This window comes from Bubalus bubalis, chromosome 20, assembly GCF_019923935.1.
Source record: "Bubalus bubalis isolate 160015118507 breed Murrah chromosome 20, NDDB_SH_1, whole genome shotgun sequence".
NCBI classification, from domain to species: Eukaryota; Metazoa; Chordata; class Mammalia; order Artiodactyla; family Bovidae; genus Bubalus; species Bubalus bubalis.
In genome coordinates, this window is record NC_059176.1 from 4,295,766 (window position 1) to 4,316,026 (window position 20,261).

Below are 20,261 nucleotides of genomic sequence, written 5' to 3' on the forward strand. Positions count from 1 at the left end.
GGACATGACTGAGCGACTCACACTCTCACTTCACATTCACTCAGATGTGCCCCACCCCACCCCCATCTCCTGATGGGTTTTCCTGTTAGCCCCTCATACTGAATGGAATTCTCGTCCCGTCTTTATCACTTCAAGTTGACAAAACAAAACAGCAGAGACCGTGTGGCTTAAAAACATACATTTACGTCTCATAGCTCAGTTGCTAGCAGATCTGATGTCTGGTGAGGACCCAGTTCCTGGCCACCTTCTTGCTGTGCCGTCACATGGTGGAGAGAGAGCTCCGGTCTTTTCATCCCCCTTAGCAGGGTACCAGTCCCATCATGGAAGCCCCACTCTCATGATCTTATTTAATTCGCTCCCAAAGACCCCACCTCCAGATACCATTGCATGGGGGCTAGGAGGCGCAAACACTCAGTCAGCAGCAGCTCCTGTTTGTCCGCTTTTCCTCCCACATTCGCCAAACACCTCTTCCTGCCCGGCTGCAGGCTGAGGCTCTGCACGTTGAGAAGACCTGGTTCCTGCCTCCCTACAACACATATTCTCGTACAGCCAGATGGTAAACCAGTCCTTATGACTCAGTGCAGCAGGGCTGAGCTGGAGGTGTGTGCTGACTGCTTGCGGTCCGTCCTGCAGGCGTGGGATGAGCTCCTGAGTTCTCTGGAAAGCAGAGAAGTTACACCGGGTCTCAGCTGAACGTAGCAGAACATAGAGGCCGTGGTTTGTATAGGGAAACAGGATTGATCTGTGTGGGATCCTGGAGACGTGGCAGCAAATGTACCATGGACTAGATGGGGCTTGATCATGTCGGGCCTTGAAAGCTGAACTAAGCGGTTTAGAGATGAAATTATGTCAGTAACAGAAAGAAATCTTCAAAATCTCTGAAATGTCAGCATTTTAAACACAATCCGCACTTCTAAATAATCCATGGGACAAAAAAGATATCTTAGGGACAATTAAAACAATTTTTTTGAGCTGAGTGAAAACCTGACCACAGTGTATTATAATGAGTGAAATGTAGCTAAAACACTGATTGAGGAGAACATGTATCACTTTAAATATTTATACTAGAAGGGAAGAAAGATCCTAAATATTATTTTAAACTAGAGGGAAAAAGAGCAAATTGAAGTCAAAATAAGTAGAAAAAAGAAAATAAGATAGGTGATGCCAATGTGCCATCTGCTTAGTTGCGTCTGACTCTGTCCAGGCTCTTCTGTCCAAGGAATTTCCCAGGCAAGAATAATGAAGTGGATTGCCTTTCCCTTCTCCAGGGGATCTTCTGGGCCCAGGGATCAAACCCATGTCTCTTGAGTCTCCTGCATTGCAGGCGGATTCTTTACCCACTGAGCCAGCAGGGAAGTCCCGAGATAGGTAACTGCTACTGCTGCTGCTAAGTCGCTTCAGTCGTGTCCGGCTCTATGCGACCCCATAGACGGCAGCCCACCAGGCTCCCCCGTCCCTGGGATTCTCCAGGCAAGAACACTGGAGTGGGTTGCCATTTCTTTCTCCAATGCAGGAAAGTGAAAAGTGAAAATGAAGTCGCTCAGTCGTGTCTGACTCTTAGCAACCCCATGGACTGCAGCCCACCAGGCTCCTCCATCCATGGGATTTTCCAGGCAAGAGTACTGGAGTGGGGTGCCATTGCCTTCTCTGCAAGATAGGTAAAAGCAGATGTAAATGAAAGAAAGATGAGAAAAATACAAGAGTATCCACATAACCAAAAGCTGCTTCTTTGTAAAAGATCAAAGCAATTAATAGACATTGAATAAAATTGAAAAAGAAGAGTAAAAGCACAAATTACTAACATTAAGAGTGAAAGAGGGGAAATCACTACACATCTTGCAGACATTAAAAGGTTTACAAGGCAACGCAATGAACACCTTCAGGCCATACATCTACAGCTTAGGTGAAGTAGAAATGGATTTCTTGCATTAGGTTTTGTAAAAATGGAAGTATAGTTGGTTTACAACCTTGAGTTAATTTCTGCTATCAAAGCAAAGTGATTCAGTTATACATGCACATACACGCTTTTTCATATTCCATTATGTTTTATCATAGGATATTGAATATAGTTCCCTGTGTTATACAGCAGGAATTTGTTGTTTATCCATTCTATATATAATGTATGTGTTAGTTGCTCAGTTGTGTCTGACTCTTTGAGACCCCATGGACTGTAGCCTGCCAGGATCAAACCCTGGTTTCCTCCATTGCATTCGGATTCTTTACCAGCTGAGCCCCCAGGGAGCCCAAGAATCCTGGAGTGGGTAGCCTATTCCTTTTCCAGCGAATCTTCCTGACCCAGAAATCAAACCAGGGTCTCCTGCATTGCAGGTGGATTCTTTACCCACTGAACTACTAGGGAAGCCCCTTATTTCTGCAAAATGGATACAAATATTTCCTTTGATTCTTCTGCTTCCACTCAAGATAGAGTCCCAAGGGATTAGATTTATCCTCATACCTGAAACTAAAAACTAAAAACCAGACGGGACATATAAAACAATAGTTTTCAGGGCACTGGGGAATTATCCCACAAAGGACATATAGATCCCTGAGAAGTGTTTAGTGATTGAGCCCTAGGATTGCCCCAGCTAACTGCTTTGACAGTATTTCTGGGCTGCTGCATAAGAACATGGAACCCTGGGGGACTTGCCGAGCTGAGGGCAAGGAGCTGAAAGTCTGGGAAGACTGAGGTAGCTGAAGTTTGCAGGGTAGAGCACTGGAGAGTAGGGACTAGGCGGCAAAGTCCGGAGAACTACAGGAGTTCCTCCTGGAGCGCTTAGCAGAGCACGATCCTCACGTGCATGGAAGGAAATTACTTGAAGCTGGGGAAATGTATCTAACAGGCAAGCACGGAGGACCAGGAATAGTGCCTGATCCCATCAGCCAGACTGGACAACTCATAACTCACCAGCATGGGTAGCACTCTGTGGATGGTCTTGCCTTCCTAGTGGGGAGTAATTAAACTTAGACTGAGCTCTGTTCCAGACTCACCTAATAAATCATGAAAACAAGACCTGAAAATCAACTTTTTCCAGGTAACTTAATGTCATTCTCTAGTTATGCCAATAAAGTGCAAGATTATTAATAGAAATAAAGAAGTCCAGCACCCGACAAGGTAAAATTTGCAGTGTGTCTGGCATTGAATTCCAAATTATCAGATGTGCAGAGAAACACGAAAATACAACCCATTATCAGAATCAGTCAATCAACCAATCAAAATCAAGTCAGACCAACACCAATGTTAGATTTAGCAGATAAGGACATTAAGATGTTTCTATAACTATATTCTGTATGTTAAAAAAAAAAAGTCTGAGTAGAGACCTGGAACATATCACAATGACCTGAATGAAATTTATGGAGACGGATGCCACAATGTGTGAGATGAAAAGCTCACTGCTTTGTTGGGTCCTTTCTCTCTGTCTTCTCCTTCTGGGACCCCTATAATGTGAATGCTGGTGTGTTTAATGTTGTCCCAGAGGTCTCTTAGGCTGTCTGCAATCTTTTTTTTTCCATTCTCTTTTCTCTATTGCATTTTGTGGCGGTGATTTCCACCATTCTGTCTTCCAGGTCGCTTCTCTGTTCTTGTGCCTCAGTTATTCTGCTATCAGTTCCTTGTAGTGTATTGCTTATCTCTGTTCTTTACTTCTTCTAGGGCTTTGTTAAACAGCTCTTGCATCTTCTCCATTCTTTTCCCAACCCTGGATCATCTTCACTGTCATTGTTTTGAATACTTTTTCTGGAAGGTTGCCTATCCCCGCTTCATTTAGCTGTTTTTCTGGGGTTTTGTCCCTTCATCTGGAACACGATTTTCTGTCTTTTCATTTTGATTAACTTTCTGTGGTGTGGTTTTCATTCTGGTGGCTGGTATTGTAGTTCTTCTTGCTTCTTCTATCTGCCCTCTGGTGGATGAGGCTAAGAGGCTTTTGTAAGCTTCGTGATTGGGGGTGAGGGGAACTGGAGATGGGAAAAACTGGGTCTTTCTCTGATGGGCAGGGCAGTGCTCAGTAAAACTTTAATCCAGTTGTCTGTTGATGGGTGGGGCTGTGCTCCCTCCCTGTTAGTTGTTTGGCCTGAAGCAACCCAGCCTTGGAGACTACAGGCTCTTTGATAGGGTTAATGGTGACCTCCAAGAGGGCTCACAGCAAGGGGCGCACTGCCCCCCACCCCCAGCCCCACACAAAGGCTGCCACTGCCAGTGCCCCCATCCCTGGGGCACCCCACTGCCTCCACAGGAGACCCTCCAAGAGAAAATATTCGAAAAGACAACAGTTGAAAACTTCCCTCTGGGAAAGGAAAGAGTCAACCAAGCTCAGGAAGTGCAGAGAGTCCCAGGCAGGATAAAACCACTGAGACACACAGTAATCAGACTAACAAAAACGAAAGACAAAGATGAAATAGTAAAAGCAACAAATAGCATACAAGGGAACTCCCATAAGGTCATCAGCTGATTTCTCAACAGGCCAGAAGGGATTGGCACAATATATTTAAAGTGATCAAAGGGGAGAACCTACCACCAAGATTACTCTACGCAGAAAGACTCTCATTCAGATTTGACAGAAAAATCAAAAGCTTTACAGACAAGCAAAAGTTAAGAGAATTCAGCACCACCAAACCAGCTTTATGACAAATGCTAAAGGAACCTCTCTAGCAGGAAACACAAGACAAGGAAAAGACCTACAAAAAATAAACCCAAAGCAATTAAGAAAATGGTAATAGGATCATACCTATCAATAATTACCTTAAATGTAAACATATTCAATGCACCAGCCAGAAGACATAGACCCACTGGGTGTATAAAAACACACACACGTATGCACTTCCACTTACCACGTCACTCTACGTAACCCCCCAGATTGTATGTAGTTATTTTGTACAGTTAGGTTACTCATGTTCCCATTATGGCTTGTAATTGTGATTATCTTTTAGTTTTTGTCTGGCTACTGACTGAAAATTGATAAACATCTCTTACTGTCGTCATTGCTTGAGGGTGTGCTAAGTCGCTTCAGTCGTGCCCGACTCTTTGTGACTCTATGGACTGTAACCCGCCAGGCTCCTCCGTCCGTGGGTTCTCCAGGCAAGAACACTGGAGCGGGTTGCCATGCCCTCCTCCAGGGCATCTTCCCCACCCAAGGACTGAACCAGAGTCTCTTGTGTGCCCTGCACTGGCAGGCAGGTTCCTTACCACTAGCGCCACCTGGCAAGCCCACTGTTGTGATTATGTAACTGTTATTCACTTTGATATCATTGTATCATGATTGGTCAACAGAAAATAATAGAATTCTCCATCACTAAAACGGCCATTTAATAGAAAAGCCTATAATCACTTTTAAAAATCCGAATGAGCATTAGAGTTATCTTGGAACTTTTTGAAAAATACAAATGCCCAGATATTATTTTTTTCTGCAGAGCTCCAGCTTTGATTCTCATGAGCTGCTGTGTTTAAAAACAACTGCACTGTATGATAATCTTTTCTCTGGTTTGTTCTACCTTTTCTATTTCATATTCAGTGCCCCCATTTAATTTGTTTTCCAATTTCTCTGTCTCATTTTTCTGTTGTCCAGTCTCAAGCCTCTATCATAGAGTAGAAAAGCTTTTATATGCGTACATATATACATAAATAATATTTATTATGTATATTTATATTTTAGAAAACTTATTAATTTTGCCTAGCTGAAAAAATTATCACATTTTGGTTCTGCTTGTTTGACTAAGTATGAACAGAATGCTAGATTTCTAATTTATATTCACTCAAGACTTTGATAGAGTTCCATTTATTCTAGCATCTAATATTACTGCTAAAAGCATAGAAAGTTTATTATCTTAGTGATTTAAAAAATTTTGAATGAGGCTTGAAACTTCTAATCCAATTCTGAGAATATAAAGAAATACTATGTTGTAAAAAAAAAAAGAAGCCCAGGAAATTAGCATGTGATACAGTATCATTAACTACAGATTTTATTCAAATTTCATAAACTTTTATGCTAGTGATCATTATTTGTTTTCATGCCTTATTCAGGATTCCACACTGTATTCAGTTGCATTGAGTGGCTTCAGCTGCATGCAACAAATTCGATAAATTCTTTTCTCATTTTTATTCTCTTACAGATATTTTCTAATTTTCCTTGTCATGGATTCTTAGACACACCCATCATTTAAAAGTGTACATTTAATTTCCAAATACATGGGGTTTTTAAAAGTATCTTTCATGTTAATTTCTCATTTAAATGCTTTCTTCTCTGCAATCACCCTCTGTGTTTTTTCAGTCTTTTAACTTTCCTGAGGCTTTCAGTGGCTAAGTCAAAGGTCTTTCTTGGTAAATCTCACATTGCCTTTGAAAGTATGTAGGTTAGATTTAAAATAATCTTTTGATATTAATTTCTAACGTAATTCCAAGTGATAAGAGAACAGACTCTATGATTTCAATACCTGTAGACCATGAAATTTTTTTTCACCTTGTTTTACGTCCTTGGATGTATTCCAGTGTTTCCTGGTTTATGGTCTATGGGAACTGAATAGAATATGTATCCTGCTCTTGTGTGAAAATTGTATTAATTATGTTGAATTGGTTCATAGTACTATTTAGGTCTACCATATCCTTCTACTTTTCTGTCTGTTCATTCTATTAAGTTTTGAGAGTTTGATATTGAAATGCCAACTAAACATCTTAATTATCTGCTTAAAAATAATCGTAATATATAATAGAACTATATGTAACTTTGTTCTGTATTTTCAAAGTCTCCTGTAAATGTGTTATCATACTTTCATAATTTAAAAAATAAGATAGAAAAAAGTACACTGGATTGGATTAATAGGAGATTAGACTGCAGAAGAAAAGGTTAAGGAGCTTGAAGACATAGCAAAGGAGCTATCCAACACAGCTTCCCTCGTGGCTCAGATGGTGAAGAATCTGCCTGCAATGCAGGAGACCTGGGTTCAGTCCCCGATGAGGAAGGTCCCCTGGAGAAGGAAATTGTTACCCACTCTAGTATTCTTGTCTGGAGAATTCCATGGACAGAGGAGTGTGGCAGGCTACAGTCCATGGGGTTGCCAAGAGTTGGACATGACTGAGTGACTAACACACACACACACACACACACACAGTGAAACGTGCAGAAAGAAAGAACAGAATGTCAGTGATCTGAGGGAAAACTTCAAGTGGCCCAACAGAAGTGGGACAGGAGGCCCTGAAAACAGGGAAGGATGGGAGATAGGAAAAGTGTATAGAGAAATAATGGCCCCCACATTTTCCAGATTCTATGAAAACTATCAGCCTGCGGACCTGAGAAGCTGCATGAACCCCAAGGACAGGAAATATGATGGAAACCACATTGGAGTGTATCATAATAAAACTGGCCAGCACCAATGAGGAGAAGGCATTCTAAGGAATCAGAGGGAGAAGACACATTATATATGGAAGAACAAAGATAAAGATGACAGGAGCCTTCTCCATGGAAATGATGTGAGAAAAGCAGTATCTTTGTTTTATTTTTTATTGGAGTGTAATTGGAGTAAGAAATGGCAACCCACTCTGGTATTCTTGCCTGGAAAATCCCATGGACAGAGGAGCCTAGTGGGCTGCAGTCTTCTTCTTCTTATTTCTATTGCCTTGAAGGAGAGCTGACCGTTTGAACAAAAGTTGTCACAATATATTCTGGGATGTATGACATATGTGTATGTTAAATGTATGAAACCATGGTGTAAAGACTGGGTCAGAAGAAATGAAAATAAGTTTCTTACATGTGCGGTGGTAGAATTCAGTATAGACTGAAAATGGGTCTCAGGGAACTTTGGGGGATGATAAAATATTCTACGGACCTCCCTGGTGGCTCAGTCATAAAGAATCGCTTGCCAAGCAGGAGACACGGTTCAGTCTCTGGGTCGGGAAGATCCCCTGGAGGAGAAAATGGCAACCCACTCCAGTATTCTCGCCTGGGAAATCCCACAGACAGACTCTGGGCTAGGGTTCCCAGGGCTGCAGTTCATGGAGTTGCTAAAGAGTCAGACACGACTTAGCGACTAAGCAACAAACAACAAAAACGACGATCATCTATACCTGGGTACTTGAATGTGTATATTTGCCCAAACTCGTGGAGACTTAGAATGAGTCCATCTTACTGGGTATTAATAATACCCTGTATATTCATACACCCTTTTATTGCATATTAATGATACCCCAAAGTGGATTAAAAATATCTCCTACGCTATTATTGTCATCCTCATCCTCATCACCCCCACCAGCTACAGCAGTAACAGTAGTAACGTGTATCAATACTTGTGACGTGCCGGGAGCTGTTGAGTGCTTTATGTGTTGAGTCTTTTAATTGCCATTTCATAATCATATGAGTCATTTCATTACCCCCAATTTAATGACGAGGAAACTCAGGCTTTCAGAATTTTGAGGTAGAGATTTAACTTCTGGCTATCCAACTCAGGAGTACGGATTGAGATGTCTACCACTTTGCCTTCCGTTTCCCATAGGAATGACAATTATATTTCTGTGTGAAGGAGGGTCATAGAGCTCAAAGCACCATACAAACGTAAATCAGGAGCTTGGGATGAACATTACACACCACTTTAGATAAGATAGGTAACCAGTAAGGACCTGCTGTACAGCACAGGAAACTGGACTCAATAATCTGTGATAACCTATGTGAGACAAGAATCTAAAAAAAAATGAACATACGTATGTGTCTAACTCAATCACTTTGATGTTCACTTGAAACACAAGACTGTAAATCAGCCATACCCCAATAAAAATTTTTAAAAGGAAATAACAGGGGGAAAAATACGTAAATGCTGTGCACATTCTTATAATTCTCCTCCAAAGCGCCAGAGACCATGTCCTGGGAAAGCTCATCTGATTTGTACTTGACACAGGACATCTCTCATCTGAAGGATTGAGACATCAAAGAAATTGCAACGGTCACAAAAACCTTCATGAAGCCATCACCAGTCCAGTCCAAACAGAGGATGTGGTGTGGTCATGAGCTCAGAAAAGAAAGGCAAAGTGTTATCTTTAAAATGAGGGGAAGATCAGTCTTTACTTTGATCAATCAGAAAGTATTTAGCACTGTATAAATTCTAAGATCTCAGTTAAGCAGGAAAATCTGAGTACAAACCCACACGTAAATCCATAGCTACATGTGCACAGAAAAAAGGAATGGAGAGAAATAAACATACTGATAAAGGTATTATTTTTATGAGTTGGGATTGTGTGTACTTTATGTTCCTTTTTTCTTTATGTTTATTGATGTTCCTCATATTTTCTATAATCAGCATATATTGTCTGTAAAATCAGAAAAGCTTTGGTTTTAAAGGAAATCAAATGTGTTTCTGAAATGAAGGAATTAAGTGCTGCAGAGACAGGATCCAAGCCCTAGATATGGGGGCTTAAGTGAAATGAAGACTTTCTTAGAACACAGGGGTGTGGAGTGGTCTGGGTCTGTGATAGCGTGTCTGGAGCTTCTGCTGTGGAGCCCTTCTGCTGGGGTTTGGGATATGTTATCTTGTTTATGGCTGCCAACACACGCAGTGTTCCTCTCGAAGGACTCAGGAGTCCTTACAGATATTAAGAGTTTCCGTATAAAGCTGAGGGCTGATTACACATGGGTTTGCATTTGCACCCATCACCACTGGGGCAAGTCTCAGAATGCCGAGTGTCCAAATGCTTTCAGTGACTTTTATTTTTTCTGTTCATTTTCCCACTTTTACTTCTGCCAGTTTGGCCTGTTACTATAAAATTAGAAGACACTTGGCACTGGCATAATTTCATCCTTCTTTTCACTACGTGGCACCTCCTCCTTTAGAGAGCTCGTCGAGAATGTGAGGTGTTGGAGGGGACCAGAGACAGCAGGAGGCAGGAGCGGGTTCTGCAGTTCATTCTCCACCTCTTAGCTCCATGGCCTTGAGCCTAACCGGCCTGTGCCTCAGTTTCTTTTTATTTAATCTTCTTCTTTATCATTGTTTAAAATACAAGACTCAAGGGAAAGCTTATATGTCACATGTATTTAGGCTGTAAAGCAGAGTGATAACCATGAACCAGTAACTTGGGTCCATTTCTATGCTGTCTACCTCTCCTGGAAATAAACCACATCAGTTTCCTATCAGTTCAGTTCAGTCGGCTCAGTCGTGTCCAGCTGTTTGCAACCCTATAGACTGTAGCCCACCAGGCTCCTCTGTCCATGGGATTCTCCAGGCATGAATACTAGAGTGGGTTGTCAGCCCTTCTCTAGGGGATCTTCTCAATCCAGGTATCGAACCCGGGTCTCCTTCATTACAGGCAGATTCTTTACCATCTGAGCCACCAGGAAATGGGACTGTCAGGTCCTTAAGTATGCAAACATTCAACTTTAAAAAATAATAATAAATTGCTTTCCAAAGTGTCTGTATCAGTTCATACTCCTACTCGCAATGTATAAGACCATCTGTTTATATCCTCTCCAACACTTGGTATACTCTGACTTCTAAATTTTTGCCAACAAAGTGTAAAGTGATAGCTTATCAATGACCTTGATATGTGTTTTTCTGATTATTAATGAGAGTGAGCCCCTTTTCATAAGTGTGTTGGGATTTGTGCTTCTCCTGTAAAATGCCCATTAATGTGTTTTATTTATTTTTTTACTTGGACTTTTGGTTTTATTTCCTTTTATTTTGAAGGAGTTTCCTAAATACTAATTATTTGTTCTTTATAGGACAGTGTGTTTCAACATTATTTCCCAGTTTGTGGCTTTTTTTTGTTGTTTTGTTTTTTTACTATTTTACGGTAACTTTAAAAAAATATTTGTTTATTTGGCTGTGCAGGATCTTTGCTGCATTGTGAGGGATCTTTAGTCGTAGCACAAAATCTCCTGGTTGCAGCCTATGGTGTCTAGTTCCCTGACCAGGGATCAAACCCGTGCCCCCTGCCTTGGGAGCATGGTCTTAGTCACTGGACTACCAAGGAAGTCCCTTATGGTAACTTTTGATGAACATAAGTTATTAATTGTAATAACTTAAATTTTATTAATACTTTATTTTATGTTAATACTTTTTGGGTCTTAATACTTTCTTACACCAAGATAAAAAAAATTTTTTTATTTTCTTCTTAGAGTTTTCTTGTTTTCCGCATTTCAGCCTTTAATATCTGTAGAATTGACTTTTGTTAATGGTTTGAGTTGGAGATCAAATTTCATTTGCCCCATCTGAGCAGGTATTGGTACCAGCATCTTTTGCTGAATAGTTCTTCCTCCCTCCACTGATCTGCAGAGCCACGTCTGTCTTATCTCAAAGCCCCATGGCTGTGGGGGTCCATAAGAGGCTCCATGTCCTATTCCAATGCCGTTTTGTTGCTCTCTGCACCAATATCACACTACTTTATTTGCTCTGTGAAAGTGTAGTCTCTCAGTTGTGTCTGACTCTTTGCGGTCCTATGGATTGTAGCCTGCCAGGCTCCTCTGTCCGTGGGATTTCCTAGGCAAGAATACTAGAGTGAGTTGGCATTTCCTTCTCCAGGGACTCTTCCTGACCCCAGGATCAAACTCTGGCCTCCTACATTGTGGGCAGACTCTTTACTATCTGAGCCACCAGGGAATCAACTCAAAAGTGCCTTATCTAGTCTTGATCCTTTGCTTTTCCACAGATATTTTAGCATCAGCTTGTTAATCTCATGAAAAGCCCAGTTGAGGTTTTGGTTGAAATCGCAGCCTTCCTTTCAGGAAAGACTGACATCTCCATAACACTGAATGTTCCTGTCCATGAACATGGACTGACTTTCTGCTTACTGTGTCACTTTTTCATGAATTTCAGGCGAGTTCAAAAGCTCTAGAGTTCAATAGACTTTAAAGCATACATATTGTACCCATTTATAATTAGATTCATTTCTGATACTTTCTGACTTTGGTTGCTATTATAAAAGGTGTCTTTCTTCCTATTAATTGACTCCAAGTGTTTGCTGATGGTGTATATTAATGCAATTTATATTTGTATAAATATTTCTGGCATGCTGCGGTTCACGCCACGGACACGACTGAGTGACTGAACTGAACTGAACTGATATTTGTATAGCCAGTACCTTGCTAAACTTATTACTCTAATAATATTTTATTTAAATTTTTATGAGACTCCATGTAAACAGTTGTCCCATTTTCTTTATGTAAAAATAGATATGATGATGATAATAGTTCACCTGTTTATAACTTATAAACATCATGCATATGAAGTGCTTAGAACTGTGAGCTATATGTTACCTTTGTTATTAAGGTAATTGTTACCTTTGTTATTAATGACTCTATTGTTTCTTATGAAAGTTTTACATGTATGTTATAAAAACTAAAGAAATGTAGATAATGCAAATAGAAAACCAACAAATCACCCATCACTCAGAAACAAGTAGGATAGCATTTGGTGAACATCATGTCAGGTTATCTGTATGAATTAGAAGAATAGGTAAATACATAGATAGACAAGATAAAATAATTTTTATAAAAGTAGTATCATGTTTTTCATGATTAAGATATTAAATTTGAATTTTATTTGACTTTTAAAAATGGGAAGGAAACCTGATGGCATAGCTGAACTTTAATTTCCTCACCACAAGAGATATCAATCTTTAAAGATCGTACTTAAGAAAAAAAGTTTAAAAAAAACATGAGTAGATGAGTCATTAGGTCTTTGTTCAGTCACATTTTTTTTTTTTTTTTTGCAGCAGGTCCTGACTGCCCACTGTAAACTTAGGGTGAGTAGCTGTCTCACGCAACTGCACTCCTCCTTTTTCCATCTACCTGTTTCTGTTACATATGATGTTTGTTTTGCTATGCGTACTGTCTTGGGCTCTTTGAGAATAGAAAGGTGTGTGAAAGGCAGATTGAAGAGTGCAACCTGCAGAAGAAGGAACAGGGGAGCTGTTGGTCTGCGGTGCAGACCTGGCTGAAGCCCTGCCCGTCCAACGAGGAGCTCCAGAGCAAAGACTGCTCCTTAGAGGGACCCCACACTGGGCGGAACTGGCAGGGCCCTTCCACCACCACCCTGCTCAGTCACTGGTTGTGACAGTGAAGAAGAGGGGCTTCTCTGGGGGCTCAGCAGTGAAGAATCCGCCTGCCAATGCAGGAGATGTGGGTTCCATCCCTGGGTCAGGAAGATCCCCCACTGGAGGAGAAAATGGCAACCCACTCCAGTATTCTTGCCTGGGAAATCCCATTAACGGAGGAGCCTGGGGCTATCATGGGGTCGCAAAATTGTTTGACGCAACTAAACAATAACTCCTCCTAGGAGAGCATAACCTCTGCTCAGAAGCAGAAAGAAGGAGCAGCTGGAGCCAGCTCCTCACAGCTGGATCTGCAGGGGCCTCTGAAAGGAGCATCTTTGTATCTGCCACTCCGGGGTTTATAATATTTACCATCATCATAGCACAATCCTCATTGTTTCATGTTAGTCATAAATGTAAGTATTCGCATCACTAACCCCCGGTGCTTTTACCATGCCCTGGCTAGAATTCTTTCTTTTGGCTGGTCTTTTGTTTGCTTGGGTTTCTTGTCCAGTATTTCTTTCAAGAAGGATTCATGGGTTCTATATTCCTGAGCTCTTTTATATTTGAGAAGGTCTGACTTTTGCTTTCTTCCTGAAGGACTACTTGGCTAAATCAAACTCTTCCCACCCCCGCCCCCATCCCACAACAAAGAGTAGACATTGCTCTTTGGATGAGTGTGAAGTTAATGAGTTTTCTACCCCGTATTGTAAATTATGTATTTTTTTTCTGGTTGTATGCTTCAATAATCAATTCCTTAGCACTGATGTTTAGGGACCTCCCTGTTTGGTGGTGAAGACTTCACCGTCCAATGCAGGGAGTGTAGGTTCAGTCCCTGATCTGAAAGCTAAGAACCCACATGTCTCTTGGCCAAAAAACCAAAACATAAAACAGAAGCAATATTGCAACAAATTTAATAATAAAGCCTTGAAAAGTGGTACAGATAAAAAAAAATCTTAAAAAATGGATGTTTAATAAAAACCAGGTTATATCTCATAATCTGTTGCTATCAAAAAATAACCTTTTTCCTGGTACAAGTTTGTTGTTTCAAGTGGTGTAGCCACTTTTTTCTTCATTTTGGGAAAATTTTCTTGTATTATATCTTGAAGTAATTTCTTCTATTCCACTTGTCTACTTTAGGGTACATATTTTCCTTCTATTGGAATATCCCGCTTGGCCTCTGTATTCATTATCTTCTCTTAGATTACCTTTATCTCTTTTTTTTTCCTTTTGCACATTCTGTGACTGCCTCAGATATTAACTCCTTATTATCTATTTGCTTTTCAGCCATGTCTAGTCTCTCCTTGATTATAATATTTGTTTATTAGATCTAGAAATTGTTTCTAGGTTTGGTTCCCTGGCTGGGCAATACTATTCTTTTATTTTCTAATCTCACTTTTTGGTTTTTGTGTAGCTGCATTCATCTTTAAACATATATTTAGGGACTTCCCTGGTGGTCCAGTGGTTAAGACTGTGTTTTCACTGTAGGGGGTGTGGGTTCAATGCCTGGTTTGGGGAACTAAGATCCCACATGTCGTGCAGCATAGCCTAAATAAATAAATACATAAAAATATATATTTAGTGTAGAAAACTCATAGGGAATCTGATTCTGTGTCTTGGGTCATGTTTTCTTCCAGACTTTGTCTTTCAGCGGTGGCTCACGCTTCCCGCCTCCCTGGTCTCTCTTTCTTTCCTCTTGTCCCTCTTCCTTTTCATCTTCATTTGTTGCCCCAACATTCTTTCCATCTTTCCATCACGTGACAGGGGCTGCTCAGCCTAGCCTTCCTGTTTGTGTGATACATTCTCCCATCCTACTGGGGACTCATTTGACTTTTCCTCTCTTGACCATATGGTCATCCCTCAGCATCCTCAGGAAAGGGGTTTCAGGAGCCCCTTGGATACCAAAAGCCTCAGATACTCAAGTCTTTTACATACAGCGGAGCAGTGTGATGAACACAGTTTGCTCACTGAATCCGTGGATTTCTGCACCTCCAGATTCACCCAGCTATGGTCAAAATTTCACGTTAGTTGAATTTGCAGATGTGAGACCCATGGATATGACACATCAGTTGAATTTGCAGATGTGAGCCCCATGGACATGAAACCCACAGACAGGGAATGTGCAGACAGGGAGGATGAAGTATAATTTGAAACTCCATGTCGCTCTGAGATTTCCTGTCATCTACATTTGTGATGGGTGAGGGGATAGGAGGGGGCCCTCTGCCAAAGCCGGGTGCTGTTGGCACCAAGAGTCCCAGTGCTGACAGCTTCCCAGGCCCACTGACCCGGCCAGGGCACGTTCTTCCTCCGAGGGGCACCAGACTGTTGGTCCAGCTCAGCACAGTGCCCTGGTAGGGTTGCCAGATAAAATGCAGGATGTCCCAGGGAAATCTGAATTTGAGATGCACGATGGATAATTGTTTAATATAAGTGTATATGGGATGCTTGGGCACATTTTAGTGTCCTCAATCTGGCAACCCCCCTGTCCTGGAAAGCATCATTTTCCTCTGCTGAGCTCCTTCTACTACGCTGGGACTTCTGCTCTTGAGGGTTTTAACTTCACTTTTTGCCAGGCTGTCTGTGCCCACCTCCGCCACAGTCCCCATTGCAGGAGCCGTGTGAGAATTCTCAGCATGAATGTCTTTCCGCGGAAACGCTTCCAGGGCTGAAGGGTGGGGTCAGGAAGCACACATCTTTCCGCCAAACTGGAACCTCCCGCCTTTCTCTTGGCTGGCCTTTCCAGTGCTTCTGGCACAAGGCATGCTGGTGAATTTTGTTATTATGATTTTTTTTTCACTTTGTTGGGTATCAGAGGACTTCTTCGTTCTGCCATCTTTGCCCAGAAGTTCTCCCTGCAATTGTTCTTTGTTTTCAGTTTGTTTTAAAATAAATGTCATTTCACTTCTTTTTTTAATGCTTATTTCTTGGACTGCACTGGACTTCCCAGGGGGCTCAATGGTAAAGAGCCTGCCTGCCAACGCAAGAGATGTGGGCTCTATCACTGGGTCGGGAGGATCCCCTGGAGGAGGAAATGGCAACCCACTCGAGTATTCTTGGCTGGAAAATCCCATGGACACAGGAGTCCATGTGGTTACAAAGAATGGGACACGACTTAGCAACTGAGCATGCGTGCAGTGGATCTTAGCTGTGGCACGTGAGATCTAGTTCCCTGACCAGAGTTTGAACCTGGGTCCCCTGTATTGAGAGCATGGAGTCTCAGCCACTGGACCACCAGGGAAGTCCCGCCCCCTTTAATTGTGTGTTCAGCTGAATACTTAGTGAGCGCCTACTGTGCATTCTCTGCCACTGAGCGAGAAGAGGCGGCCCAGGAGTTCTTGCCCGTGTGACAAGTCTGTCATCGAGGCTGGGAAGGATGCCCATGTTTTACAGTTCATTCATCTTGTCTCCCCGTTAGACCGAGAGCTCTTTCAAGGTAGGAGGGAGGCCTTAGGCACCTCCATCGTCACCTGGAGGTGTCCCAAATGTTCGTTGTTGCACAGATGGTTGAATGAGTGCCTGAGATGCAGGGTTCCAAGATTAAAGGGGGATACCTGGGTACAGTAGATTTGGGGAAACAAGGACATCAGGACCCTGATACCTCTGACTTTCAACATGTCAGGGGCACACAAAGATGGACACACTTGGCTCTCCCTTTTGGGGCTCACTGGAACAGGGATGGAACCAATCAGTTACTGAGAGTTCCAGCTCTGGTTTCACTTCTGTTACCATAAACCAGATGCTAGATGAATTGATAGACTCTAGAAACAAACTATCAATACAAAGCTTTAAACTTGGGAAACGTGTCCCAGGCAATAGGAGTTCAGGAATCAGTGAGACCCATTGGGTTTCAGTGGGATTTGTCATCAGAGGAAAGCCAAGCCAGCCTGTGGGCACAGAGGGCTTCACTGGGGTCGGAGAGGACTGGTGGGGCTCTGGGGGACCAGCCAGGAGGATGCTGGGGAGGGGCAGACAGGGCTCCGCAGAGGAGAGGCTGGAGCTGCTTTTCGGGTCACTCAGCATTCGCCAGGGGAGGGAAGCTGCAAAGTAGGGCAGAGGCACAGAGGTGTGACAAGCAGGGTCTACTCCGGGAGCTGTCAGTGTGGCCTAGGGGGAGCAGGGGAGACAGGTGAGGCTGTGAGCAGAGGACAGGCTGCAAGGCCTGCAGGCCAAGCCGAGGGCTTGGAGGGAAGTCCGCGTGGGGTCCTGGACAGGATGGAGCAGGGGTGACAGGATCTTTCTTCCATGCCTCCTTTAAAGAGTGTTAGCAGATTTGCCCAAAATAACTGGGCTTGCACCATTTTCCAGCTAACCACTAGATATTTGGGAAAATATGAGCAATTCTGTAGCTGAATTCTCATCCGGCCAGAAAAGCTGTTGCCCCATGTGCATTTTGGGGTTGAAGGAGCAGAAGGCTAAGAGGAGAGGTAAGCTGTCTCTTATCTGGACCACACCCTCCCTGACCTTTCTGCCTCTGTGATTCAGCGAGCGTTAAGTGGCTAGTCCATTTATAGATGTGCAATTTGTCCTTTCAGTTCTGGGTAACTCCAGTATCACCCAAAACACTATCTTTTTTTTTTTTTCCTCGTTTGTTTATGTCTCTACTTTTGTTAATAGCTGACTTGAAACACGCTGTCAGAATTCTCTCTTTGTATATACATAAGATGGCATTATTTTCTCCAAAAGTGAGTTCCGGGAAGAAAACCCATGAGCCTTACCTCCTCTGGGTGAGGTCCATCCAGAAAAGTCACTTGGGGAGGTGTCAGGGCCCATCCCAGGTGGGTCCAGGTGGGTGGTGTAGACTGAGCATGTGCGTGTTTGGAGCGGGTGTCTACACCAGGTTGACAAGCATTTAACAAGGATGTTCTACTCCGGGAACTGAGCTGAAGGCAGGACACAGCCGACTAAGGCTTTGGTCCTTGACCCCTGGGAGCCAACAGTCTAAAAGAGGAGACCCACTAGACACACACAAATCAGTGAGACTGCAAAACAACACCCAGTGTGCCCAGGGCCTTCTGCTGCACACAGTGCTCCATCCCTGGGGTGGGAAGAGGGCCGTGCTGCTTCCTTTCAGAATCCTGGGACTCTGGTGCAGCGGGCAGGGCCCAAGACAGTCATAAAATCAGACCTCTCGCCATAAACTCCTGCTGTATCACACAGTCTTAGCTCTGTAGGATCAAACCTATTTTGGAATAACAAAAAGGAAATCTGAAACAATATGTAGTGCATTTGAGGGTCTTCCAAAAATTGATGTTCATCCAGCACCTCAGAACGTGACCTTATTTGGAAATAAGGTCCTTGCAGATGTCCTTAAAGTTTGGCTAGAGATGAGATTTGCACTGGGGTGGGGTGAGCCCTAAATGCAGTGACTGGTGTCCTTACGAGAGACAGAACAGGACACAAAGAGACACAGAAGAGGCGCCACGGGGCAGAGACTGGAGCGATGGTGCCACAGGCAGCAGCATCGGGAGCCACCAGAAGCTGGGGGACGTAGGAAGCAGCCCCCTTGGAGCCCTAGGCGGGAGCGTGGTCCTGAAGACACCTTATTTGTGGACTTGGAGTCTCCAGAGCGGTGACAGTGGGTTTCTACTGTTTTCAGTTCAGTCGTTCAGTCGTGTCCAAGTCTCTGTGACCCCATGGACTGCAGCACGCCAGGCCATCACCAGCCCCGAAACTTGCTCAAACTCATGTCCATCGAGTCGGTGATGCCATCCTACCATCTCATCCTCTGTCATCCCCTTCTCCTGCTTTCAATCTTTCCCAGTATCAGGGTCTTTTCCAATGAATCAGTTCTTTGCATCAGGTGGCCAAAGGATTAAGCCACCATATATGTGGCTGTCTTTTTTTTTTTTTTTTATAGCAGCCACAGAAAACCAATACGCAAAACTGTCATTTTTTTTAAATATCAGAGGTAACATGTATTTTATTGTAGGAATCTTAAAAACCCAGCAAAAGCACACAAAAAAATACAAAGAAAATTATTTATTTTTAGATACTGGCAACAATCCCAGTGTGAATTACAAATTGTGATCTTGCTTCTCTTCTGGTGACTCAGATGGGACTGTCAGTAAAATGGGCAGCCAAGGGGAAGGCAGAGGTGGACCAGACAACTACATTGTCCCCGCTGGCTCTCTCTCATTCTGCTCCCATCGCCTCCTCTCTATGGGCAGGCTCTTCTGTCCTCACACCCTCTTCCCTGACTCAGCCCATGTGGAGTTGGAGGTTTCCAGGGACTGCCTGCTTTCTGTTCCTGGTTCTGAGACAGCACCCATGATCATTGCTTTGCTTAGTCTCTTAGATAAGGTTGCTGGGAAGCTCAGCTTTGAACACCAGCGGTCAATTGGAACCACCTTTCTGTACAGAGACCATGAGAAGAACCTGCAGATGTGCTCAGAGGCCCAGGGAGCAAAGGGCTGAGACCCAGGTGATCAGATAATTAGACAGTTGGTCCCCTACAGGCACTGACTATGCGGGTGGCCGCATCCACATCCTCCCATACCTTCAAGCTTGTTTCTACAATTGAGGGGTAAGCAACAATACGTTTTCATGAGATTGTTGGGAGAAGTAAATGAGGCAAGGAATGTGGAACCACTTTGTTAACAAAAAAGCAATAGGTAAGTGGAATGGAGAATTCCACGGACAGGGGAGCCTGGTGGGCTTCCGTCTATGGGGTCGCACAGAGTCAGACATGACTGAAGCGACTTAGCAGCAGCAGCAGACTTTATCAGTGCCGGTTCAAAGACCTGAAAATATAGATTAAACATGTAAGACCACCATTCAATATTTCTGGCCCCCATGTTCAATTTGTCTACTAGAGACCAGCTGGGACATTCAGGCAAAGAGTTTCTGTTGCTCTCCAGCCAGCTCAGCTCCTGCAAGCAAGGCCAGAAATCCTGTCTATCCAACCTGCAGCTCAGGTAAGCCAGCCAAGGGGAAGATGCTGCTACGTGTCTCTATCTGGAACAGAGGGGCGTCTGACCCTATGCAGGCACCACGAGGTTGGGCTGGGGAGCTCCACTTGTGTCCCTGTGTTCATGTAGAGCAAGGCAGGCATACTTTCTCTCTAAGGCCCAGATGGGTGGTCAGTATCTTAGGCTCTGTGGGCCCCTATCTTAGTCTGTTTGGGCTGCTGTAACAGATCACCTTTGCTGACAAAGATCTGTACAGTCAGAGCTATGGTTTTTCCTGTAGTTATGTAGGGATGCGAGAGTTGGACCATAAAGAAGGCTGAGCGCGAAAGAATTGATGCTTTCAAACTGTGGTTCTG

The 20,261-nt window shown here is 43.2% G+C and overlaps 1 protein-coding gene across 4 annotated transcripts in view; it reads left to right on the plus strand.

Annotated features, from left to right (window-relative positions):
* The window catches only part of LOC123330880, a 187,983-nt gene that overhangs the window by 87,140 nt on the left and 80,582 nt on the right, over positions 1-20,261 (plus strand). Inside the window, exons 6-8 of one of the 4 annotated variants that reach the window (XR_006640394.1) lie at positions 12,680-12,709; positions 13,243-13,413; positions 15,571-15,921. Coding sequence is in view for 1 of the 4 variants with exons in the window: in XM_044933369.2 (XP_044789304.2) it covers positions 12,680-12,709 (30 nt within the window). In the remaining 3 variants the exon portion in view is untranslated. Of the gene's footprint in view, positions 1-12,679; positions 12,710-13,242; positions 15,942-20,261 lie in introns of those variants that run through there. The other 3 variants (XR_006547130.2, XR_006640395.1, XM_044933369.2) reach the window with 3 other exon arrangements.